General features: G+C 43.4%; 1 protein-coding gene across 7 annotated transcripts; it reads left to right on the top strand.

Annotated features, from left to right (window-relative positions):
• The first annotated feature begins 262 nt into the window (after nt 1–262).
• Nucleotides 263–20,757, top strand: LOC309335023 (transmembrane protease serine 12-like). Of its 7 annotated transcripts, none has more exons than XR_014153318.1 (7): nt 263–427; nt 1,751–1,949; nt 2,904–3,172; nt 5,137–5,279; nt 6,493–6,666; nt 13,025–13,116; nt 15,855–15,993. XR_014153318.1 is itself a non-coding variant. In XM_081849915.1 (6 exons), exons 1-6 carry the CDS (start codon nt 334–336, stop codon nt 13,043–13,045), a joined length of 900 nt encoding a protein of 299 aa, XP_081706041.1. In that variant the 5' UTR covers nt 263–333; the 3' UTR covers nt 13,046–13,180. The 7 variants fall into 7 exon arrangements, 5 of the variants coding, with proteins under 5 accessions (XP_081706041.1, XP_081706042.1, XP_081706040.1 ...); XR_014153319.1 differs by having other exon boundaries at nt 13,025–13,112; nt 15,855–15,989; XM_081849915.1 differs by lacking the exon at nt 15,855–15,993 and having other exon boundaries at nt 13,025–13,180.
• Nucleotides 20,758–21,218: the final 461 nt, after the last annotated feature.

The raw sequence follows: 21,218 nt of genomic DNA, 5'->3' as shown, positions 1-21,218 counted from the left end.
TTGGGGAGTGGACAGGCGGTCTCCGTCCTCCAGAACAGCATGCGAGGTGACCCCGAAGGCTGGGAGCAGTGAAATGAATGGAAATCGCCTTCCCTCCCTCCAGCAAGGCGCTTCCACCGGCTCCCGATACCTCCGCCGACGGGAGGGGAGACCCATTTTGCAGAGGGACAAGTCGGGACACCCGCCGCCTGGGAGCGAAAGCTGAGGCGCCAACGCGCAGGCGTCGCCGTCGGAAAAACGTAGCGCGCGGCCGTCACGTGACGCTCAGCAGGGAAGGGCGGGAAAAAAGCGGGAGAAGACTCGCTGCCCGCCATTTTGTGTCCTTGACAGACGATGCGGCGTTTTCGTGCGCCGGCTGCTGGCTGGCTGGCGCTGCTCCTGCTGCTGGGCGAGGCCGCCGGCGAGAACCCCGGGATCTCTATAGAGAGTGAGCCCGGCTTCGCTTGACGTTGGGCGGCGGAACCCGCGGGCACATTCTCACGTGTCAGGTTCTCACGTGTCAGGCACGCCCTTCGAGGCTGGGGCTGGAGGGAGGCTGCTAGTGGCCTCCGGTGTTAGGGGCTTCCCCTCCCGTGAGAACCGCCCATAAGGAAGGAGGCTGGGGGTGAGGGCTGCACAATGAGACCCTTGGCCGCCATCCGAAAAATAAGGGGATTCGGTTTCTACCCTATTGGAGCAAGCAAAATTATCTGTAGTGTTTTAGAGGTGGGGTGGGGAAATAATTATTTAGAGCCAATCCTTGAATTAATTGACTGGAAGGTAAAGTTAAAGGGCCCCTAGACGGTTAAGTCCAGTCAAAGGCAACTATGGAGTCCATTGACTATGGGACTATTGACTGGAGGGACACAGGTGGTGCTGTAGTCTAAGCCTCTTGGGCTTGCTGATCAGAAGGTCAGCAGTTCAAATCCGTGTGACGAGGTGAGCTCCCGTTGCTCTGTCCCAGCTCCTGCCAACCTAGGAGTTCGGAAGCACGCCAGTGCAAATAGATAAATAGGTACCGCTGCAACGGAAGGTAAATAGTGTTTCCGTGCACTTTGGTTTCTGTCACAGTGTCCCATTGCACCAAAAGCAGTTGAGTCATGCTGGTCACATGAACTGGAAAGCTGGCTGTGGACAAACACTGGCTCCCTCGGCCTGAAAGCCAGATGAGCACTGCACCCCATAGTCGCTTTCGGTTGGACTTACCCGTCCAGGGGTCCTTTACCTTTTTTTACCTAATTGACTGGAAACAAGGCTAGATCCTTTTATGGAGAGCACCTTTGAGAGAAGGAATGAGCTGCCTACATACAAAACAGGAACAGTCTTAGATTTCTTGATGCCCCTTGTCCGCCCACCTTCAGAAAGGGGGAGAGGAAAATCATGAACTCTGGATCTTTCCTTGGAACTAGGATCTTACTCAATTTAGAACATGTGATTTTTACCCATCTTCTTGCAGGTTTAGGTGCCCTGTTGGGGTGAAAAAAGAGAGCATCTTACAATAGTATAATGTAGTCTTCTGTTAACATAGGTTAAAATCAGTGATATTGCAGAGGCTGGCTTTGGTTTGCAACCCAACAATACAGTATAATCAGGGTTATCCCCCCCCCCCCCGGTGAATGTTTCAGGTTTGCATAATGTCTCCATCAGGTGTTCTGGGTATCCCCAACAATTCAAGGAATGTACTAGTGCACAAACACAAGTCTTTGCATAAATGGAAAGGTGCAACCCAATTGCTGGATTGCATCTCACCAATATAAATTTTGATATTTAGAATGTGGAACCAGGCCACTTGTAGATGAGACCACAGAGGAAGAACGGATTGTAGGTGGACATGACGCTGAACTTGGAAGATGGCCTTGGCAAGTTAGTCTTCAAGTTCACCATACTAATGGAAGATACTTTCATGTATGTGCTGGATCTTTAATTGATTATGACTCCGTGCTAACAGCAGCACACTGCATTCAAAACAGGTATATATTCAGATCTTTATATATTCAATCTTTTTTCTGTGTCTGATGTGGGAAAAGTATATGGATCAAATATAAGTATATGAACTTACTGAATGTTTTTTGTATGTGTATCCATACATGTGGCTCTTTATCTTATTTCAGCTTTTTGCAAGGCCAGGTGATTTGTAGTGTTATAGCTGTATTATGGATATCTGTCGGAGAAAACCCTCTCAAACACACGGAAGAGGCAAAAACGAAGAAAAGAGAAACCACAAAGACAGTGGTATATAGAATAAGGACCCCCCCCCCTTTACCCATAGAAAAAAGGAATCTGCCAGCCTGACCAGAGGCAGGGCAGAACTGGAGGGTAGAATGGCTCCTAATCCTGGAAGAGGCAAAAGACTTGAAATGCTTTGCCTATCTGTTCCAGAGGGAGGATCCATCCTATTCACTGAATGTCCCCCAGTCCACTCCAGCAAATTTCTGAATGTAATTCCCCCCCGGGATAATGAGCATCATAAAATCAACTCCCTGCAAAAAAGGCACAGATAGGAAAGGAAATAACATTGCTCTATTTACAGACACAATTGTCATTGTGGCATTCCAAGCAATGCCATAGCTACGGAGGGGCTAGCCCCCAGAGGGGTGCCATTGTGTGCCAAACTCTGTCTTTGACCTGGGTGAAATAAAGCCTAGTTTTGCCCAATTCCAAGTTAGTTGAACTGAATTGAAACTTGTTGAGCATGTTTTGAGCTTGGTCTGACTAGTGTTACCTATCTATATATCTGTTTGGAATGTAAACGATTTGCTGGATATGTTGCTTTTATTATATCTCTTTCATTCTTTTGGTGTTTGATGAGTCTAGCTTCATGTTTATTTTTGAACAGATGGTGAAGCAAGACACAAAATTCATTGCTCTGAAGTTGCAATCCTAGCTTAATGATTGACTCTGCAAGGGCTTTCATTTTGTCCTAGGACAACACCAGAGCTTTGGAGGGCTGTGTTTGGCTTGCGTCAACTTTATGGAGACAAGATTCATTCTGTAAACAGCCAGGTGATGAAAATCATGCCCCACTGTCGTTATGATGCAAGAAGTCACGTAAACGATATTGCCTTGTTTAAATTAAGCCAGGTTATCACATACAATGACTATATTCAGCCCATCTGTTTACCTAGCACCCCTCTTCTCCTGAGTGACAGGAACCCATGTTATATAAGTGGATGGGGATTGACAAAAGAGAATGGTAAATATTTCCTTTTCCTTTTATTTTTTATTTATTGACTTCATATACCGCCCTATACCTGAAGGTCTCAGGGCGGTTCACAGAACAAAATCAGAATATAAAACCCATATATATATATATATATATATATATATATATATATATATATATATAGTTTTCAACTAATCTGTTATTGAGAGTGAGAATTAGTTTGGTGATCTTAGAATACCTCCTTGCTGTGAATACATTGGGACTATTTCACATTACTCGGAAGGAAACCCAGGTTTCCCAACAAGTATACACTCAGTAGGTGTTCATGGCCAGAACAAATAAACTGACAATGAGCAGAATAAACTTAGGACCATAACATATGCACATTTCACATACAGCGGTACCTTGGTTCTCAAACTTAATCCATTCCGGGAGTCCGTTCCAAAACCAAGGCACGCTTTCCCATAGAAAGTAGTGCAAAATGAATTAATCCATTCCAGACTTCTAAAAAACAACCCCTAAAACAGCAATTTAATATGAATTTTACTATTTAACGAGACCATTGATCCATAAAATGAAAGCAATAATCAATGTACTGTACTATAAAATAAATAAGACAGTATTGTAGATGATAAAAAGGAAAATTTATTTTTTTTCTTCCCTGCACTGATGATAGTCAGGATGGGGGGGCTTTTATCAATTTCCGCAGTCATACAATCAATCAATCAATCAATAGCTGAATTGGGTTCCACACAGTCACAAAAACAAATTAACCGAAAAAGCCTCAAAAACAAAAACACAAAATAAATAGCAAAAACAAAAGCACCAAACTTAATCCGTTTCGGAAGTTTGACTTCCGAAATGTTCAAAAACCAAGGCGCAGCTTCTGATTGGTACAGGTGCCCTGGAAACAATAGCCGACAGCCGCATCGGACGTTCAGCTTCCAAAAATAGTTTGAAAACCGGAACACTTACTGGTTTTTGGAGTTTGAGAACCAAAGCGTTTGCGAACCAAGATGTTTGAGAACCAAGGTACCACTGTACTTGATCTCAGCTTTACACATTGTGACCGGGGCGACTAAACAGGGGGGTGGGGCAGCCTTGCTTATCAGTGTCCTGGAGACTTGTGAGAACCTCCAGAACCCTTGTGTGACTCAGAGCCCACTAAGAAAGGCAGAGGACTTAAAAGCTCTTTCCGCAAAGGGTTTTCCCGCCACAGAAATAGTTTAAAAACCCTCTGCCTTGCATTCTGGGCTCTGGGAAGGTTGCGTGACACCCCACATAACCCCCACATAAGTTGTGGTCCTATTGTAATTAATTTGATTACAACTTAGTACACTGCTGCCATGACTCCTAGCCCTGCCCATGGTGATGCCTAAACGCATTGCACCATCGTTAAGCCCAGCCATTCAGATTGCTCATTTAAAGGTTGCACCACTAGAAAATTTAAAGGAGAATGCAGCACACTCAAAGATAAACGGGGTTGCATCTACAGCTGAGAGTATACATTGAAAGTAGATGAATAAGTGATTAATTTAATTTGGAATATGCAGAAAATATAAAATAAAAATTTAAGGGGGGAAGGAATTCGAGTTTTGAAATGTTAAAATGATTGTAAAATTATTGAAATGTATAAGATTGAAAATCATAAATAATTTTTTTTTTTAAAAAAGGGATTGTATCATAAATAATTTTTTTTTTTTTAAAAAGGGATTGTATCTACAGCTCTGCATTCACCTAGTGTAGCAAAAAATTCATCAGTGTACCAAAATTCATCACATCTCCAAAATGGTGGAATGACTTTTGAGCTCCATTTTAGCAATTGACATAGGTTCTCTGCACTTTAATGGGGATGTGGCTGTGGTGCATGAGGCTTAAGAAAGTTACTTTGGACCAAAAGATGTCAACAGCCAGCATTTTTGCATATTGTTCAAAATGTTACAGAATGTTAAACAGAGGCATACTACCAGCTGTATTTTATGTATTCATTATAGGTACACCAAGTTATATATTACAAGAAGCTGAAATAAAAGTTTTTCCACACGAAGTCTGTAATAGTTACGATTGGTATAATGGACGACTATCAAGGAATCAGCTTTGTGCTGGCTCTGAAAGTGGACATGTTGACGCTTGCCTGGTAAAATGAAGATAATTCTGTTTCAAAACAAATTGAAGAAACCTGTTGTCTTCTTGTTGGTAGCTCAGATATCATTACTGGATGAGGGTAATACTGGTCACAGTACTACCAAAGCAGTTGGAAAATTAATAGAAATAAGTTGCTGTTTCTTCATTTGATGAAATAGTCTCATTGACAAATCACAGTAAAATTCAAGCAATACCATAATTTCATGTGCCCAATATTGATTTGAGATTGCATGCGGCATAATTCCAGTTAAGATATAGATCCTGTTATCACTATTTTCTTTTTGAGTCCTTTTTTGGCTCACTGAAATATACTAGTAGCTGACAAATGAGAGTGGGAACTTTTGAGTTTATTTTAGAAAGAAAAGTGGGGTATACATTTCAAAACATAAAATAAATGAAAGAAGAGCTGTGCATAAAAATTCAGGGTATTCACTTATTTCCACTATGCTTCCCTCTAAAACAGAATTTGGCAACAGAGGGTGAGGCAAGAATTGTAATAAAAACATGGCTCTTGTTATGGTAGCAAACATTAAATGGAATATCATGTACAGTACTATTATTGTATGACTAGCTTGATGTCTAGAATTCCTCTCCCCACCTGCCCCAAATGATCACATTTTTAAACTGGCCTGACTTGGTACTCGAGAGTGGGTGGCGCTGTGGTCTAAACCACAGAGCCTAGGGCTTGCTGATCAGAAGGTCAGCAGTTCGAATCCCCATGATGGGGTGAGCTCCCGTTGCTCGGTCCCTGCTCCTGCCAACCTAGCTGTTCGAAAGCACATCAAAGTGCAAGTAGATAAATAGGTACCACTCCGGCGGGAAGGTAAATGGCGTTTCCGTGCGCTTCTCTGGTTCGCCAGAAACGGCTTAGTTGTGCTGGCCACATGACCTGGAAACTGGCTGGCTCCCTTGGCCAATAAAGCGAGATGAGCACCGCAACCCTAGAGTCGTCCGCAACTGAACCCAACGGTCAGGGGTCCCGTTACCTTACCTGTTGGTAGTGCTGTTGAGCCACAAAGGAAGATTACCCAATTCATTACCGGTATTTCCAGACTCATCCTTTATTTCCTAGCAATGAGTATTTTCTCTTGATGATTTCTGAGAGGTAAAACTCAAAACGATTATATCTCAATCCCTCTCCATGTGAAACCTTCCGAATACTGTCAACAACACTTAGATTGTCTTCTTTATTTTTCATTTTCCAGGGAGACAGTGGTGGTCCTCTGATGTGTTATTTGCCAGATGATGACAAATTTTATCTGGTAGGAATCACCAGCTTTGGTATTGGCTGTGGTCGACCAAAATTACCAGGAATCTATATACATGCAGCTCATTACAAAAGTTGGATAGATTCACACCTACTTGACAAAACCTCCATTGTGAGCATTCCATGTGTTCTGATTTTTTCAACTGTGGTGTGGGTAACCATTCATCTTGTTCTGTGAACAAGCAATCTTATTCCATTGCACTTTTAAACTGAATTATTTCCTCCTGCAAATCTTTACCAAAATGCAATATTTAACAGTTACGATGCTTTATAATCTACTTTGAATTGACAAATTCAAAAACAATTTTATCCGCAAAGATGTAAACCCAGAAGCACTGTTCATTTATTAATTTCCTTTATGAATCGCTTCTCATAAAGCTTCCCAAAGTGATTTCACAATAAAAAATATGTATATACAGACTGGTTTATCCATGCCTCCCCTTGTTATGCTGCTTCCATCACCCTCCTGGAAAAAAACCCTGCTCTTTAGTGTTCAATTGGAGCGAACAGGAATCTGGGTTTCCCCCAGATTGCCATTTGTTCTGATATATCACTAAAGAGCGGGTTTTCCCTTGGAAAGGGGAAAACTCCAGTCAAGCGGGAAACTGCCAGGACTTGTGCTTTCTAGGCACAGCACATGTGGAATCAACATATATGTACATTTTTCATTTTTTTATAGGGTGGGGTATAAATAATAAAATTATTATTATGTACAATTTTAAAAGCTACGGTAGTAAGATCAGTGGTAGCTAATAAATAAGTTTCCTGTGTTTAGGACCAAGCTTTATCAGTACAAGGTAGACTGGTTTGTTGAGTGATACATTATTGTTTCAGTGTTTTATCACACACCGTTGTAATTTATTGTTTAATACTGATGTGAACTGTTCACAAGTGCTTTAGCTGCGGAAAAGTGGCATATAAATCTTGAAACAAATAGCTGTCATTCTACCATAAGTCCTTCCTAGTGTGCTCTAGTAGTTAAGAGACATGGGTTCAAATCCCCACTTGGTTATGAACCACATGGGGTAAACTTGGGCCAGTCACAAACTCTCATCCTAAACTGTTTCATAGGGTTATTGTGATAATATTTGGGGGGGGGGGGACAATGTACACCGCCCACCATGGGAAAAGTTACACAAAGAGTGCTGTAGAATTACAATACTGTACTGTGCTTCAGTTGGCCAGATGCAAAGCCAACCTTGCATGAGTTTTACACACACCCCAAACACTGAGTTGATTCAGAACTAAATCCTTTAAGATACGTTTCCCCCCGCCCTCACTGCATAATGGTCGCCTATAAGAGGCAATCGTAGGAGGGCACTTGTGTTGCTCTTACACAAGCATTGTCCAGTCCTGACACTAAGGTCTAACTCTGAGGGACTTCTGACGGTTCCCCCACTGCGAGAAGGGAGGTTACAGGGAACCAGGCAAGAAGAGGGCCTTCTCCGTAGTGGCACCCACCCTGTGGAACACCCTCCCATCAGATGTCAAGGAAATAAAACAACTACTGGTACCTGACCTTTAGAAGACACCTGAAGGCAAATTTTTAATGCCTAATATTTTACCATTTTTATATCAGGGACACAGATGGTGCTGTGCTCTAAACCACTGAGCCTCTTGGGCTTGCCAATCAGAAGGTTGGTGGTTCGAATCCCTGCGATGGGGTGAGCTCCCGTTGCTCTGCCAACCTAGCAGTTTGAAAACACACCAGTGCAAGTAGATAAATAGTGGGAAGATAAACAGCGTTTCCATGTGCTCTGGTTTCCATCACTGTGTCCCGTTGTGGCAGAAGCAGTTTAGTCATGCTGGCCACATGACCCAGAAAGCTGTCTGTAAACAAACCCGGCTCCCTCGGCCTGAAAGCCAGATGAGCACTGCACCCCATAGTCGCCTTTGACTGGACTTAACTGTCCAGGGGTCCTTTACCTTACCTTTACAATATTTTAAGCTGCCCAGAGTGGCTGGGGAAACCCTGCCAGATGGGTGGAGTATAAATAATAAAATCATCATCATCATTATTAGGCATATCAATCCTTATTTACCAAAATCCCTTTAACTGCTAAAAGAACCCATGCCCCCGCCCGTTGCCTCTCTTAGCCCCGATTACTTTCGTAAAATGCGATTTATTGTAACGGGCAAAGCCGCTATCAGCTGCCGTCGCTGTGACATTCCACCAGGCGGTTTTTTGCTTTCCTTACGTCGGGTTAAATAATAGGAAGCTTCGCTTTCGTAGGGCTTGGGGAGAGGTCGTCCCCATCCCCCCCTCGTTGCCGGCTCTCGGGATTCCCTTATCGATCCCCGACAGGAGACTCCCGCCCCGAGGAGCAAGCGATCCAACCGACGGGCGTAAAGAAGGCGCGGAAGCTCCCGCTGCGCGCTTCGCCCCCCCCCCCACCTTCCCCTCCCCCGCGCTAACGTCACTTCGGCCGGAGGAGAAAGTTTCCTCGACGGACGATGCGGCTAAGCCGTCTCAGGGCAGCCGCTGCGCCTCTGCTGGCGCTGCTTCTGGGTCACGCCGTGACCCTGAACATAACGTCTCTGCTTCCCTCGGAGGGTGAGCCGGGCTTTCCTCGTCCCCCTGGAGCGGTGCGCGGCCCGTCGGAAGCGTTTAGGATCGCTCCGCGTTTAGGATCGCAGGGGCGGAGCTGCGCGTGGAGCGCGCTTTCCCCGAGGAAGGCGGGGAGCGGGAGGGAAGCCGCTTCAAAACCTCCGGTGGGACGTGCGCGGAGCGCGCAACAGGCGGCGCAGCTTCGCCATCGGGGTCGCCGCTGGGGAGGGAAGGATGCGAAGGCATTGGATCCCTCAAATCAAGCGGGCGGTTTTCTTCCTGCAGGTCGAGGCCCATGGATCCGCTGTGAGGATCCCTCCCCGTCTCCCGGCAAGCGGCTCGGGGGGTTGCATTTGGGTCCTGGAAACCACCACTGTTTTAGATATGTGTGCATTTATAAATATTTATTCTATATTTGAGACTTAAAATACTTATAGCACTATACACTGATCCTTGAAGGTTTATGCCCCCCATAACTAGTCAGTCTGGAAGGTTGCTGCCTCTTTTTTCAGGCATAACTTCTACCACCCAGCCAACTTCTTTGTTGCTACTCTTTCTGCTCTGCTGTGAAATCTATTATCTCTGGCTGACACAGATTTCACAAGGTGTTGTACAAGATTTAAACACTCTGTTACACATACTGGGAAACAAGTTACCATAAATATCCTAGTTTTGACCTTTTTAATAATACAAAAACAAAAAAAACAACAACTTGCAGACATAACTAGCCACTTGGCATTCCTCACACAATAGTTTTGGCCTTTTTATAACAGAAAAACAAAAACCCAACTTGCAGTTCTAATATGCCACTCTGGAGTTCCTCACAGGGCCTTTCAGAGCCAGGCAGAGACCCGGGCCAGGTAGATAATGTGCCCCCCTCTTTTTTTTTTACCCTGGGGATAACTGAAGTCTTATAAATAAGTAAGTATATAAATAATTTTCACAAAAGTTATGCTGACAAATAATTTTATTTCAAGGCTTGAACTGTATCTGCATATAAAGACAAAATGGAAAATATAGATAAATATGCTGATCAAGGCCCTATTTGGAATCGGAGGCCCGGGCCAAGTGGCCCATATGCTCACCCCCCCCCCCCCCGTCTGGGCCTGGTTCCTCACACAATAAAGTTTACACGCAAACACACCCCTGTGTTTGGGGTAGGTAGCATAGTTTGGAATAGCTGAAGTATACACATGTTAACCCTTCAAATTATTGTAGAAATAGTGTATTCCTTCCTTTTAATTAGATTGGATCACATCTTGTGTTATTTTATGTTTTTAAAGGGGTTTTTTTAATAAATAAAAAACCACCCCTCCATCTTGAGCCACCCAGCGACACTTGTTGGAAATAAAACATTGGGGGGGGGGGGGACACAGCATGCCTCCTGACTCATACGGCCCAGCGGCGTAGCGTGGGTTGTCAGCACCCGGGGCAAGGCAAGTAATTTGCGCCCCCAAACCCGGGGCAAGGCAAGTAATTTGCGCCCCTAACCTGCCGCCGCTGCCAGCTTCTTCTTGCTGCTGCCTGGGCTGGGGTATTTACAGTAAGGTAGCCGCGGCGGCGGCGGCGGGTCCGTGTCAGGTGATCTGAGGCGAGTTTCCGCTGGCGCTGCCGCCCAAACGATGCCGCTTGCCCGTTTGGGAGGGCAGAGAGGCGAGGAAAATGCAACATGGCCCAGCAGCTGCAGCAGCAGCAGCGGCGGCGGCGGGGCTGTGAGGAGGGGCTGCCTGGCGCGCCCTCCGCGGCCCTGACGCGCGGGGACCGCGGCGAGCGCTGAGAGCCGCTGCCTGCCGGACGCCTTCAGCCTGGATGCGCGCACAGCTCGTCGGTTCCGCGAGACATGGGGCTCTGCTACAGCCTGCACCCGAGGCTCTTCGGCGACTCCGGAGGCGGCGAGCGCGGCCCCCCCCCCAGATGTTGCACCCGGTGCGGCCGGCCCCCCCTGCACCCCCCACGCTACGCCACTGATACGGCCATGATGGGTTCTTCCACGGGGACCCAAATGCCATCCCCAGAGCCACTTGCCAGGAGATGGGGGCTGCGAATGCGGAAGGCAAGCTCTGCAGGGTTCCTACATGTGGGTTTCTGTTTCGCGCTCTCATTCTTGCAATTTTGCAGTTCAGATGGGAAGCGAATCAGGAGCAGGGCAGTCACATGTGAAAGCTTTTCCGGGGCGTCTTGCTACTTCCAAATGGGTGCCGCTCACAAGGCCGCTGAAATTTTTGCAGAAGAGCCTCCGTTATAGCAGAAATTTGGGCGTGTGGAGGTGCTGGTTCTCACAAATGATGTCTCCGGTTAAGTGGTACCGTGTAGTCCAGAACCTATGCATGGTAATGGGTGCATTTTGTCAAGTTCATACCTTGGGCTTTATATCCATTGGCACAAGAGAGAAACAGGATTTTAAGGATTTTGTGGGGGAGCAACACCATGACCAAACAATAAGTGGCAGTGAATACAATAAGGCAGCCCTGTTTAGGGAAGCTTTTAATGTTTGAATCATTATGGTATTTTAATATTTTGTTGGAAGCTGCCCAGAGTGGCTGAGAAAGCCCAGCCAGATGGGCGGGGTATAAATAAATTATTATTATTAATAATATTATTGTTATGATTGTAGTAGTAGTAGTAATAGTAATAATAGTAATAATAATAATAATAGTAATAATAATAATGTTCTGACGTTCATTTCATTTGGAAAATAGGCTTTTTAAAATAAACTTTTCTAAAGCAGACTTTAATTGTTTGTTGGGTTTTGGGGCAGGGTAGACATGCTGTTGTGTCATGACTGATAATAATAGTAATAATAATAATAATAGTAATAATAATAATAATGTTCTGACGTTCATTTCATTTGGAAAATAGGCTTTTTAAAATAAACTTTTCTAAAGCAGACTTTAATTGTTTGTTGGGTTTGGGGGCAGGGTAGACATGCTGTTGTGTCATGACTGATGGTTTGGATTTTCTGTGATCAGTTCTCAAAGTCAAAGTGGTGGTAGGGAGAAAATAGCACCTCATTGAAGCATGGAGCTTTCAATCGATTGTGTGAACTTAAAACCATAAGCAAAGCTTCCTGGATCAGGCCAGCGGCCTATCTAAGCGCAGCAACTTGTCCTCTGTGGCCAATCAGATGCCATTGGAAGCAGTCATCAGGAGTTTTGGGGCACAGCGTCGTCAGTGTAATGTGCTGTATGTGGGGTTTGCAGCTAGTGCAGAGCAGACCACAGCTTGGGTGGCAAGTGGGCACATACCATGCCAGCATTGAGGGATCTTGCAGTGACTGCCTAATAGCCACCAAGCTAGTTTTAAGTTTCTGCTTTCCTACATACAAAACCCTATACAGTCGTACCTTGGATCCCGAACGCCTTGGTACTCGGACGTTTTGGCTCCCGAATGCTGCAAACCCGGAAGTGAGTGTTCCAGTTTGCGAACGTTCTTTGGAACCCAAACGTCCAACAGGAGCTTCCTGCAGCCAATCAGAAGCCATGCTTTGGTTTCTGAACATTTTGGAAGTTGAACGGCCTTCTGGAACCGATTCCATTCGAGTTCCAAGGTACGAAGGTATAATTGCACCAAATTACCTATATATTTTTAAAAAGCCCCCTGCACTATATGATCAGCTAATGAAGCCTGGTTAGTTTTCTTAAGCTAAAGTTTTGGAGGAAATGAGTGAGACTGAATGGTGGCAGAAGCTTAAGTTTAAGTGGCCAGCAGGAGTGGGAGTTGGGTTTTGTTGTCCAATAAGTAAATAAATACTTCCCTCCACAATGCCCAACAGAAATTCATCCGGTAACAGAATTGTTGTGCCATACCGATCCATTCAAAACAACGGTTCTAAGGATCTGCTTTAAATGTATTTGTTGCTGAATGCCTGCTGTATTTTGAGGGACGTATCTCACCACTAGCATAACTGTGTTTTCATTTCTAGATTGCGGGACAAGGCCTCTGATGGGTGAGATGACAGTATGGAATCGGATTGTGGGTGGACGTGATGCTGAGCCAGGGGCATGGCCATGGCAAGTTAGTCTTCAAGTTTACCGCTTTGGTACAGGATATCACCATGTATGTGGTGGATCCGTGATTAATAACTACTCAGTGCTGACAGCAGCACACTGCATTAAAAAATGGACGTAGGTATATTTCTGTTCTAAATCTTTTTCTTCTTTTTTTGCCAGTTATAGGTGTGAAAAAAGTATATTTGTTAAAACGACTAGCTTATTTTTGAAATCTGTATCTACCGCTAGAGACCTGGAACAAAACATTTCGGTATATCAATAACAGGAGCAACCCACTTGCGGCAATAGGCCTGTAACATCAATTCAGAGATCAGAAGCAGGGGGATAGTTCAGAAATTGGGGGCCCTTTTTCCTTTCACCCCCCCATCCCCACCTGAAACCATTCCCTGCTATGCTTTATAGCAAGGGTGGGGAACCTTTCACAGCCCATGGGCAACCAGAGGCAAAAAGTGGATTGAACAATCAATGCAATTCATACATTTCTGGAGTTCACAGGTTTCTACACACACACAAACGTGCTCAGCCCTCCAACCACCAGGCAGTGAATTCCAGCGCAGACATCCAAACGCTTTGCAAATATCAATACAAGGCATGGAAAACCAGATCTCTGCAGTGGAGTTCATTACCAAAAAAAAAAAGGCCATCTGGACCCTGCAGTTAAAAGAACTACTACCCAGTCATAAATACCCCCTTCTTGGGCAAGGTGGTGGACAGATATCTACTAGAATGTTGCAGTTTTTCAGATCTGAAAAAGGGGCAAGGAAAGAGCAAGGTCTCTGCTTTCTGTGTACAAAATCAGTTCACATCTGTCTGCAGGAAAATGCCAAGCGTTTATTTATTTAGAGCATTTCTACTCTGCTCTTTAGCCAAGAAGCCTCCCAGAGTGGCTTACATGAAATCAAATCAAGACACTTCCTACCTGTAGGCTTACAAACAAAAAACCAAACACACAAGGGAAAAGGGAGGAGGAGGGAAGAGGAAAACAAAATTCAAAACTCAAGCACCGAGTTCTAGACAGTTTCTATATTTCTGTATTGACCAGCCAGCATAGTTCAGAGGCCTGATGGAACTGGGCTGCCAGCAAAGCAGATGCAATGAAACCTGCTTCCGGAATGATTAATTCATGGATCCTATTGGAGACATTTTATACTGCAAAAGAATAACTTCAGTAATTACTTCCTTATCTCTTATGTACTTCCCTCTGGCCGTTAGGGGACCTCTGGCCGTTAGGTCCAGTCGTGGACGACTCTGGGGTTGTGGCACTCATCTTGCTTTATTGGCCGAGGGAGACGGCGTACAGCTTCCGGGTTGTGTGGCCAGCATGACTAAGCTGCTTCTGGCAAACCAGAGCAGTGCATGGAAACACCGTTTACTTTCCCGCCGGAGCAGTACCTATTTATCTACTTGCACTTTGACGTGCTTTCAAACTGCTAGGTTGGCAGGAGCAGGGACTGAGCAACAGGAGCTCACCCCATTGTGGGGATTCGAACCGCCAACCTTCTGATCAGCAAGCCCTAGGCTCTGGTTTAGACCACAGCGCCACCTGCGTCCCATTACTTCTTCCCCAAATCATGGGAACCATAGTTTGCCTCCTCACTGCCCCAGTACCCTAACCAAACTACAGTCCCCAGGATTATTTGGGGGGGGGGGAGAGAGAGAGAGTCATGTGCTTTAAGAGTGCAATGAATGTTACTTAAATGTGGTGTGGCTCTGTTTACTGCAGATAATCATACTTTTCAACTCAGTTTCTTGCAGGTGTCTCTGGTGCAACTGGTTAGTGCATTTGACTGTTAACCAAAGGTGTATTTGACTTTTAAACTCCAAACAGGGATAGTTTGAAGGTCAGCGGTTCGAATCCGCACGACGGGGTGAGCTCCTGCCCCAGCTCCTGCCAACCTAATAGTTCAAAAGCACGCCAGTGCAAGTAGATAAATAGGTACCACTGTGGCAGGAAGGTACGGTAAATGGCATTTTCGTGCGCTCTGGCTTCCGTCACGGTGTTCTGTTACGCCAAAAGTGGTTTAGTTATGCTGGCCACATGAACTGGAAAGCTGTCTGCAGACAAAGGCCGGCTCCCTTGGCCTGAAACAAGATGAGCACCGCAACCCAATAGTAGCCTTTGACGGGACGTAACAGTCCAGGGGTCATTTACCTTTACCTTTATGTTAGCTCAATGAAACTATGATTTAGCCAGAAGTATTTATAATTACATCTGGAAATAAAATAATCAGCATCAAAGAGCAGTAGGTGTAGTTACACTGTGATAAAGAAGTGGCATTAAGAGGTGGTCATTATATTGAGAAGACATGCCCACATTCATGATGGAGACGCAGACAAATATTTTTGCACAAGATCTCCATTATTAAGGTATAAAACAAACAAATGGAAATAGATGTTGCTCACACACAAATCACAAGACTGTTGTGAAGGTGGTAGCATTTGCTTTTGCAGTCTTCCACACTTCTGAATGTTTTTTTACAAGGCAATGGAGTAAAAATGTAGTGGAGGACAGAGAAAGAGTGGTTGGGGTGAGGAACAATATAAAATCCAGAATATTTTTCATCAGGATCTGCCTACTGATGTGGACAGTAAGCAGTGGAACAGCAACAAATATGGTGACTGAATAAGGTATGTGGGTGTCTTATGAACCAATCACATGTGCAGAAAAATCATTTCTGAACCACCCGTTTGTAAGAAAATTCCTATATGTGGACATGATAAAGGGATTTTATTCTCTCTTAGGGATCCAGCATTTTGGAGGGTTGTATTTGGCTTGCACCATCTTTATAACTATGAATCTTCTACCGTAAAGCGCCATGTCAGAGCTATCGTGATGCATTCTGGTTTCAAGAGAAGCACGTACGAAAATGATGTTGCCTTGTTTAAACTAAAAAAGCCTATCAGCTACAGTGATTATATTCAGCCTATCTGCTTACCTAACAGCACTACTCAACTAGTGGCAGAGGAAAACCCATGTTTCATAAGTGGATGGGGAAACACAGAGGAGAAGGGTAAATATCTTATGTGTCCTTTAATCTGTGTTAAAAATCAGTTTGGTGATCTAATTGAGATTTGGTGGTCTCAGGAAGAATCTTTGCAGTGAGTTGTATTCAATGCTAGCCCTTCTCAGAGTAGCATTGGATTCACTCCAGTGATGACATTTGGGATTCTTTCGCACAATGCACAGAAAGAAAACTGAGTTTGCTGTAGAATGTACGGAGGATTCCTTGTACCAGTCAAAGCGCTCTGTGTTTGTGTGTGTGTGTTTGTTGCATTCACACTGTGTGTTTTTAAATGTACTCTTAAAATGCTTTTTAAAAAGTATTAATCTTCTGTGGAATACTGGAAATAGACTTCACAGGGGATGTGTGGCACAGTTCATGAGTTTTATCATTGTCCTTTCCCAAGAGCTGCTATAGCTAGCAATTTTATATTACACAGTGCTAAAGAAACACAAGCATACTTCTAACAATGTTTTGTGCTGATTACAGGTAGAGGAAAATTTATATTACAAGAAGCTCAAGTTGACGTTATTCCACTATATATCTGCAATAGATATGACTGGTACGCAGGCGTAGTATCGTGGAATATGCTTTGTGCTGGTTCTGAAACTGGACATGTGGATAGCTGCCAGGTAAAAAGGAAATAATTCTATTTAAAAACATATTGCCAAAAATATATTCACGTGTCATTTTTTACCAGGCTTTCCATCTCCCTTTCTGCATGCGTACACAAACTAGCTTGTACTCACAGAAATGTGGTTTTGGGAATCTTTAATCTGGAGATCATTGCACACCTCAAAGTTATTGAACTATACCATTGCCAAGTTGTTTTTCTTGCTTGGGAGAGTTAGCAAAAGACTCATAGATTGCAAGATAAATAGTATTTATTTTAACAAAATGGCAGAGAAAGTGGCTTTGTAGCTAGAAGCGTCAGTTGCAATGGTACAGAATAAAACAGGTAAGTTACTACACAAACGCACATTGCCTAGACCAAAAGCCTACACTTAAGTAACAAGACTGCACGTGGCAGCACAGTGGTAATGCTCAGATGCTGATGACTGATGTTTGTGAAAATGGGGAGGGCAGAAAGACAGCGAGGTTTAGGAAATGAAGAAGGCAGAAATCAAAGGAACGAATAAAATGTTGGTGTTTAGAGTTAAAAAGCTGACCGAAGGTGAACTGAATACTGAATCCCTGCTAGAGGTGATTATCCTGGATATGATCGCATTAAGACTCAGGGTTTTCGGAAAAACACGAAAGCTGTGTTCATTGTAGGAAATACATATGTGATAGGAAAGATCCTAGTTCTAACCCGAATAGCTAACTCTTCCCCCACTATGCTGTATGGAGAAAGAGTGGAATTGAGGCCAGCAACCCTAAGAGTATTGGTCTAACACTGAGAGAAGATCAATAGGTCAGCACAAGGACGACAAGCTTGGGAGGTTCCTCACTAATCTACCCTTTCCTCATGCAGATACATCAGTCTATAGGGCAAGCAGAGTTGCCCCTGACATTGTTAAACACTAATAGTTACCTGTCCTGAGGAAACGATTGGTTCCCTGAGTTTTACTATGATCTGAAGGTGTGAGGGCATGTCTGTGATGGGTGTTCGGCGCACATACAGTGGTACCTTGGTTCTCAAATGCCTTTGTACTCAAATACTTGAGAACCAAACGCCGAAAACCCAGAAGAAAGTGTTCTGCTTTTTGAAAGTTTTTGGAAGCCAAATGTCCAATGTGGTTGCCAGCTATTTTTTCCAGGGCACCTGTACCAATCAGAAGCTGCGCCTTGGTTTTTGAATATTTCAGAAGTCAAAAGGACTTCCAGAACGGATTAAGTTTGGCGCTTTTGTTTTTGCTATTTATTTTGCGTTTTTGTTTTTGAGGCTTTTTCGGTTGATTTGTTTTTGTGACTGTGTGGAACCCAGTTCAGCTACTGATTGATTGATTGTGTGACTGCGGAAATGGATAAAAGCCCCATCTCCCTCCAAACAATGACTAACATCAGTGCTGGTAAGAAAAAATAATGATTTTAATTTTTATCACCTACAATACTGTCTTATTTATTGTATAGTACTGTACATTATTGCTTTCATTTTATGGATCAGTGGTCTCGTTAGATGGTAAAATTCATGTTAAATTGCTGTTTTAGGGGTTGTTTTTAAAAGTCTGGAACGGATTAATCCATTTTGCATTATTTTCTATGGGAAAGCATGCCTTGGTTTTGGAACGCTTTGGTTTTGGAATGAACTTCCTGAACGGTTTAAGTTTGAGAACCAAAGTACCACTGTATTTTGTTGGCCATTCTACCATTCTACCTATGTGTCAAGAAACATCCGGGGAAAAGGCTCAAGCCTAACGCGGTTCAAAACACATTTTTAAAAGCTTCCTTAAGGAAGAATACTAAGATAATGTTCCTTTAAGAGGCCCTGACTAACCCAAAGAAAATAGCAAACTTGGAGAGGGTCAAGAAGGGCAATCTAACTAAGTTTAACAATGTTTTTTTCCATGGGAATCCACAAGGTCAGGTACCCTGGGGAAGAACTAGAAAAAGCTGGGCAGTTTTGGGGTCTCAGGGAAGTCCAGTTAAATGAAAAAGATAACCTGATGGATGGTGCTTTATAACCAAGAGATGGCCATCTTAAAGTCGAAGATGGATGCAAGGACTGCAACATGACAAAGGACACAGGTAACAAGTTGTCAGCAGGCACAACATGATCTCCTGTTACAAGGGGCCCCTGAGACAATTGAAATACCTTTCTAGGTGACCAAGATTTCCCACTTGGGAAGAGGCAGTGGCACTTTCCCAGAGAATGGAAAATGCAACTTAACCAAATTACCAGTGGAAAATGTTATTGTCATTTTATTTTCGAATATCCAATATACTTTGTATATCCCCCCCCAATGTTAATAAAACCTATTAAAAAGAAAAAGCTACTGCCGTGACATGCCTTTTTGGGGGAGGGTGTCATGTGACCCCCCTCTCCGATGATAGCATACTGCTGCAGTCCAATAGGATGAGATTTTGAAACCCTCAACCAATCAGGAGGGTGGAGGAATTTGGGCTTGAGGCAGGAGAGCTTAGTTGCATACCCAGACGTGTTCTGAGGATGAACATGGCAGCATCAAAGCCGGCCGTGGCACCTGTGGTCTTTACCTACCTACTAGGCACTTTGAAGAAGAGCACTAGGAGAGTACAGTAGGTCAAGAAGGCAGATACTGTGAGTTTATCATACTCCATGGCAGCCATCAGTGTTAAACCTGAAAAGGGAAAGTCAGGGATGTTAGGGGGGGATATACCTGTTTCAACCCAAAGCTTACATGTAACCATGTTTGCAGTGGGTCCAGACCCAGAACTTGAAGCTGCAATCCTTGTAAATGCTGTGATTCTGACCCAGAAGTCGTGTGTGTGTGTGTGTGTGTGTGTGTGTGTGTGTGTGTGTGTACCCATTTCCTGAAGGATGAGGGCAAGGAGCCCACATCAACACGCTTACCTGCAACGATGTTTACAGCAGGACAGGATCCAGACCCTGAAACTATGTTCCCTGGCAAATTCCAGCGATTCTGGTCTAGAGTGGGATTGTAGATATATGTGTATATAATATTGATGCTCAACGGATGAGGCCACATCCATTTCCCTACCTGTAGAGGCTGTGGGTGGCAGTGTAACTTTTGAAATCGCAGAAGAGAATAGAGCATGAAGAAAAGGAAGCTTTAATTGAAGAGTTGGAGGAGAAGATTCTGCAGGTGAGAGTTTTGTATCTGAATGATGTGCGCGTTTGATTAGTATGTTGGTTTGCCTTGTTACTAAAGAGCTTCTCTGTTTTCTACAGGGTGCTATATAACTAGTGGTAATTTTGATAAAGCATCAATTGATGGAAGAGTACTTTAGAAACTGCAGGAGAAAATGGAGTATGAAGAAAAAGAAGATTTAACTGAATAGATGGATGAAAAGAGCTTGTTGGTTGTTAATATCTGTCCTATGTCCAAGCCCTGAAAGCTGAAGGGTGCATGCATGTGTGTATTTCTGATGTGTGTAAATAAAAATGGTTTGCTTTAAACATCTGTGTGCATACCTGTATCAGAAAGCAACATGGCAAAGCAACATAGCAGAGCATGATTACCGATTCAGGCTTTCCCAACTGATCCATATTTCCTAGAAAACTGTATTTTGTTTTGCCTGTTCATGAGATGCAAATTAAAACTTACTGTTTTTCATGTTCCAGGGGGACAGTGGAGGACCTCTGATGTGTTACTTTCCAGATTACACCAAGTTTTATTTGATAGGAATCACCAGTTTTGGTATTGGCTGTGGCCGACCCAAACTTCCTGGAATCTATATACGTGCAAAAAATTATCGACCATGGATAGATAGAGCAGTCACAATATTCAGCAGAACTTCTACTATGAGCTTTCAACACATTCTCATGTTTTTGACCGTTGGATTGGTAACCTTCCATCTTGTTCTATGAAAAGTCCTGTTCTTTTGGAACTTTATACTTTTCCTTTTAAAACGTATTCATTCCTCTTGCAAACAAGTATATGGAGCCATTTGTTTTTATAATAATGAATGCTTTGTACTCAGTTGTTTAACCTTGTCCAAAATGAATGGAAAAATCCTTCATTAAAAGCATCAATCCAAAAGGCATTGTTCAGTTACATTTATATGTTTTGGGGGCTGTAAGTTATATTGTGACTATTTTACTGACAGGCTGCAATATGAAAAAAGAGCATGGTTTCAAAAACATGCAGAAAATTATAATTTAATATGTGAAAGAAATGCTTCAATTCTTCATAGAGGCTTAATTTACAAAATTCAAATGATCCTCTCCTAAATATATATTTCCATATTCTATAAGAAATGTACATGATAGATGCCTACCATTGCCATGCTTTTCTGTATCATTTAAAAAAATAAAACATAATTTACAGTTGAATACAGGCATATTTGAAATTCTAGTGTAATATTTTTTAGTCCTTATCCCCCAAAGGAGAATCTACAAATGAGAATTTTGCCTATAAGTAGTTCCATGTTTATTGTTATTAATTGCTTTCTGCAACTTCTCCTACAGCAAAGCAAAATATTTAATGATTTGGTATTAAAT

Source organism: Podarcis erhardii (genome assembly GCF_964252035.2).
Source record: "Podarcis erhardii genome assembly, chromosome: 2".
NCBI lineage: Eukaryota > Metazoa > Chordata > Lepidosauria > Squamata > Lacertidae > Podarcis > Podarcis erhardii.
This window is presented reverse-complemented; position numbering and strand designations above follow the sequence as displayed.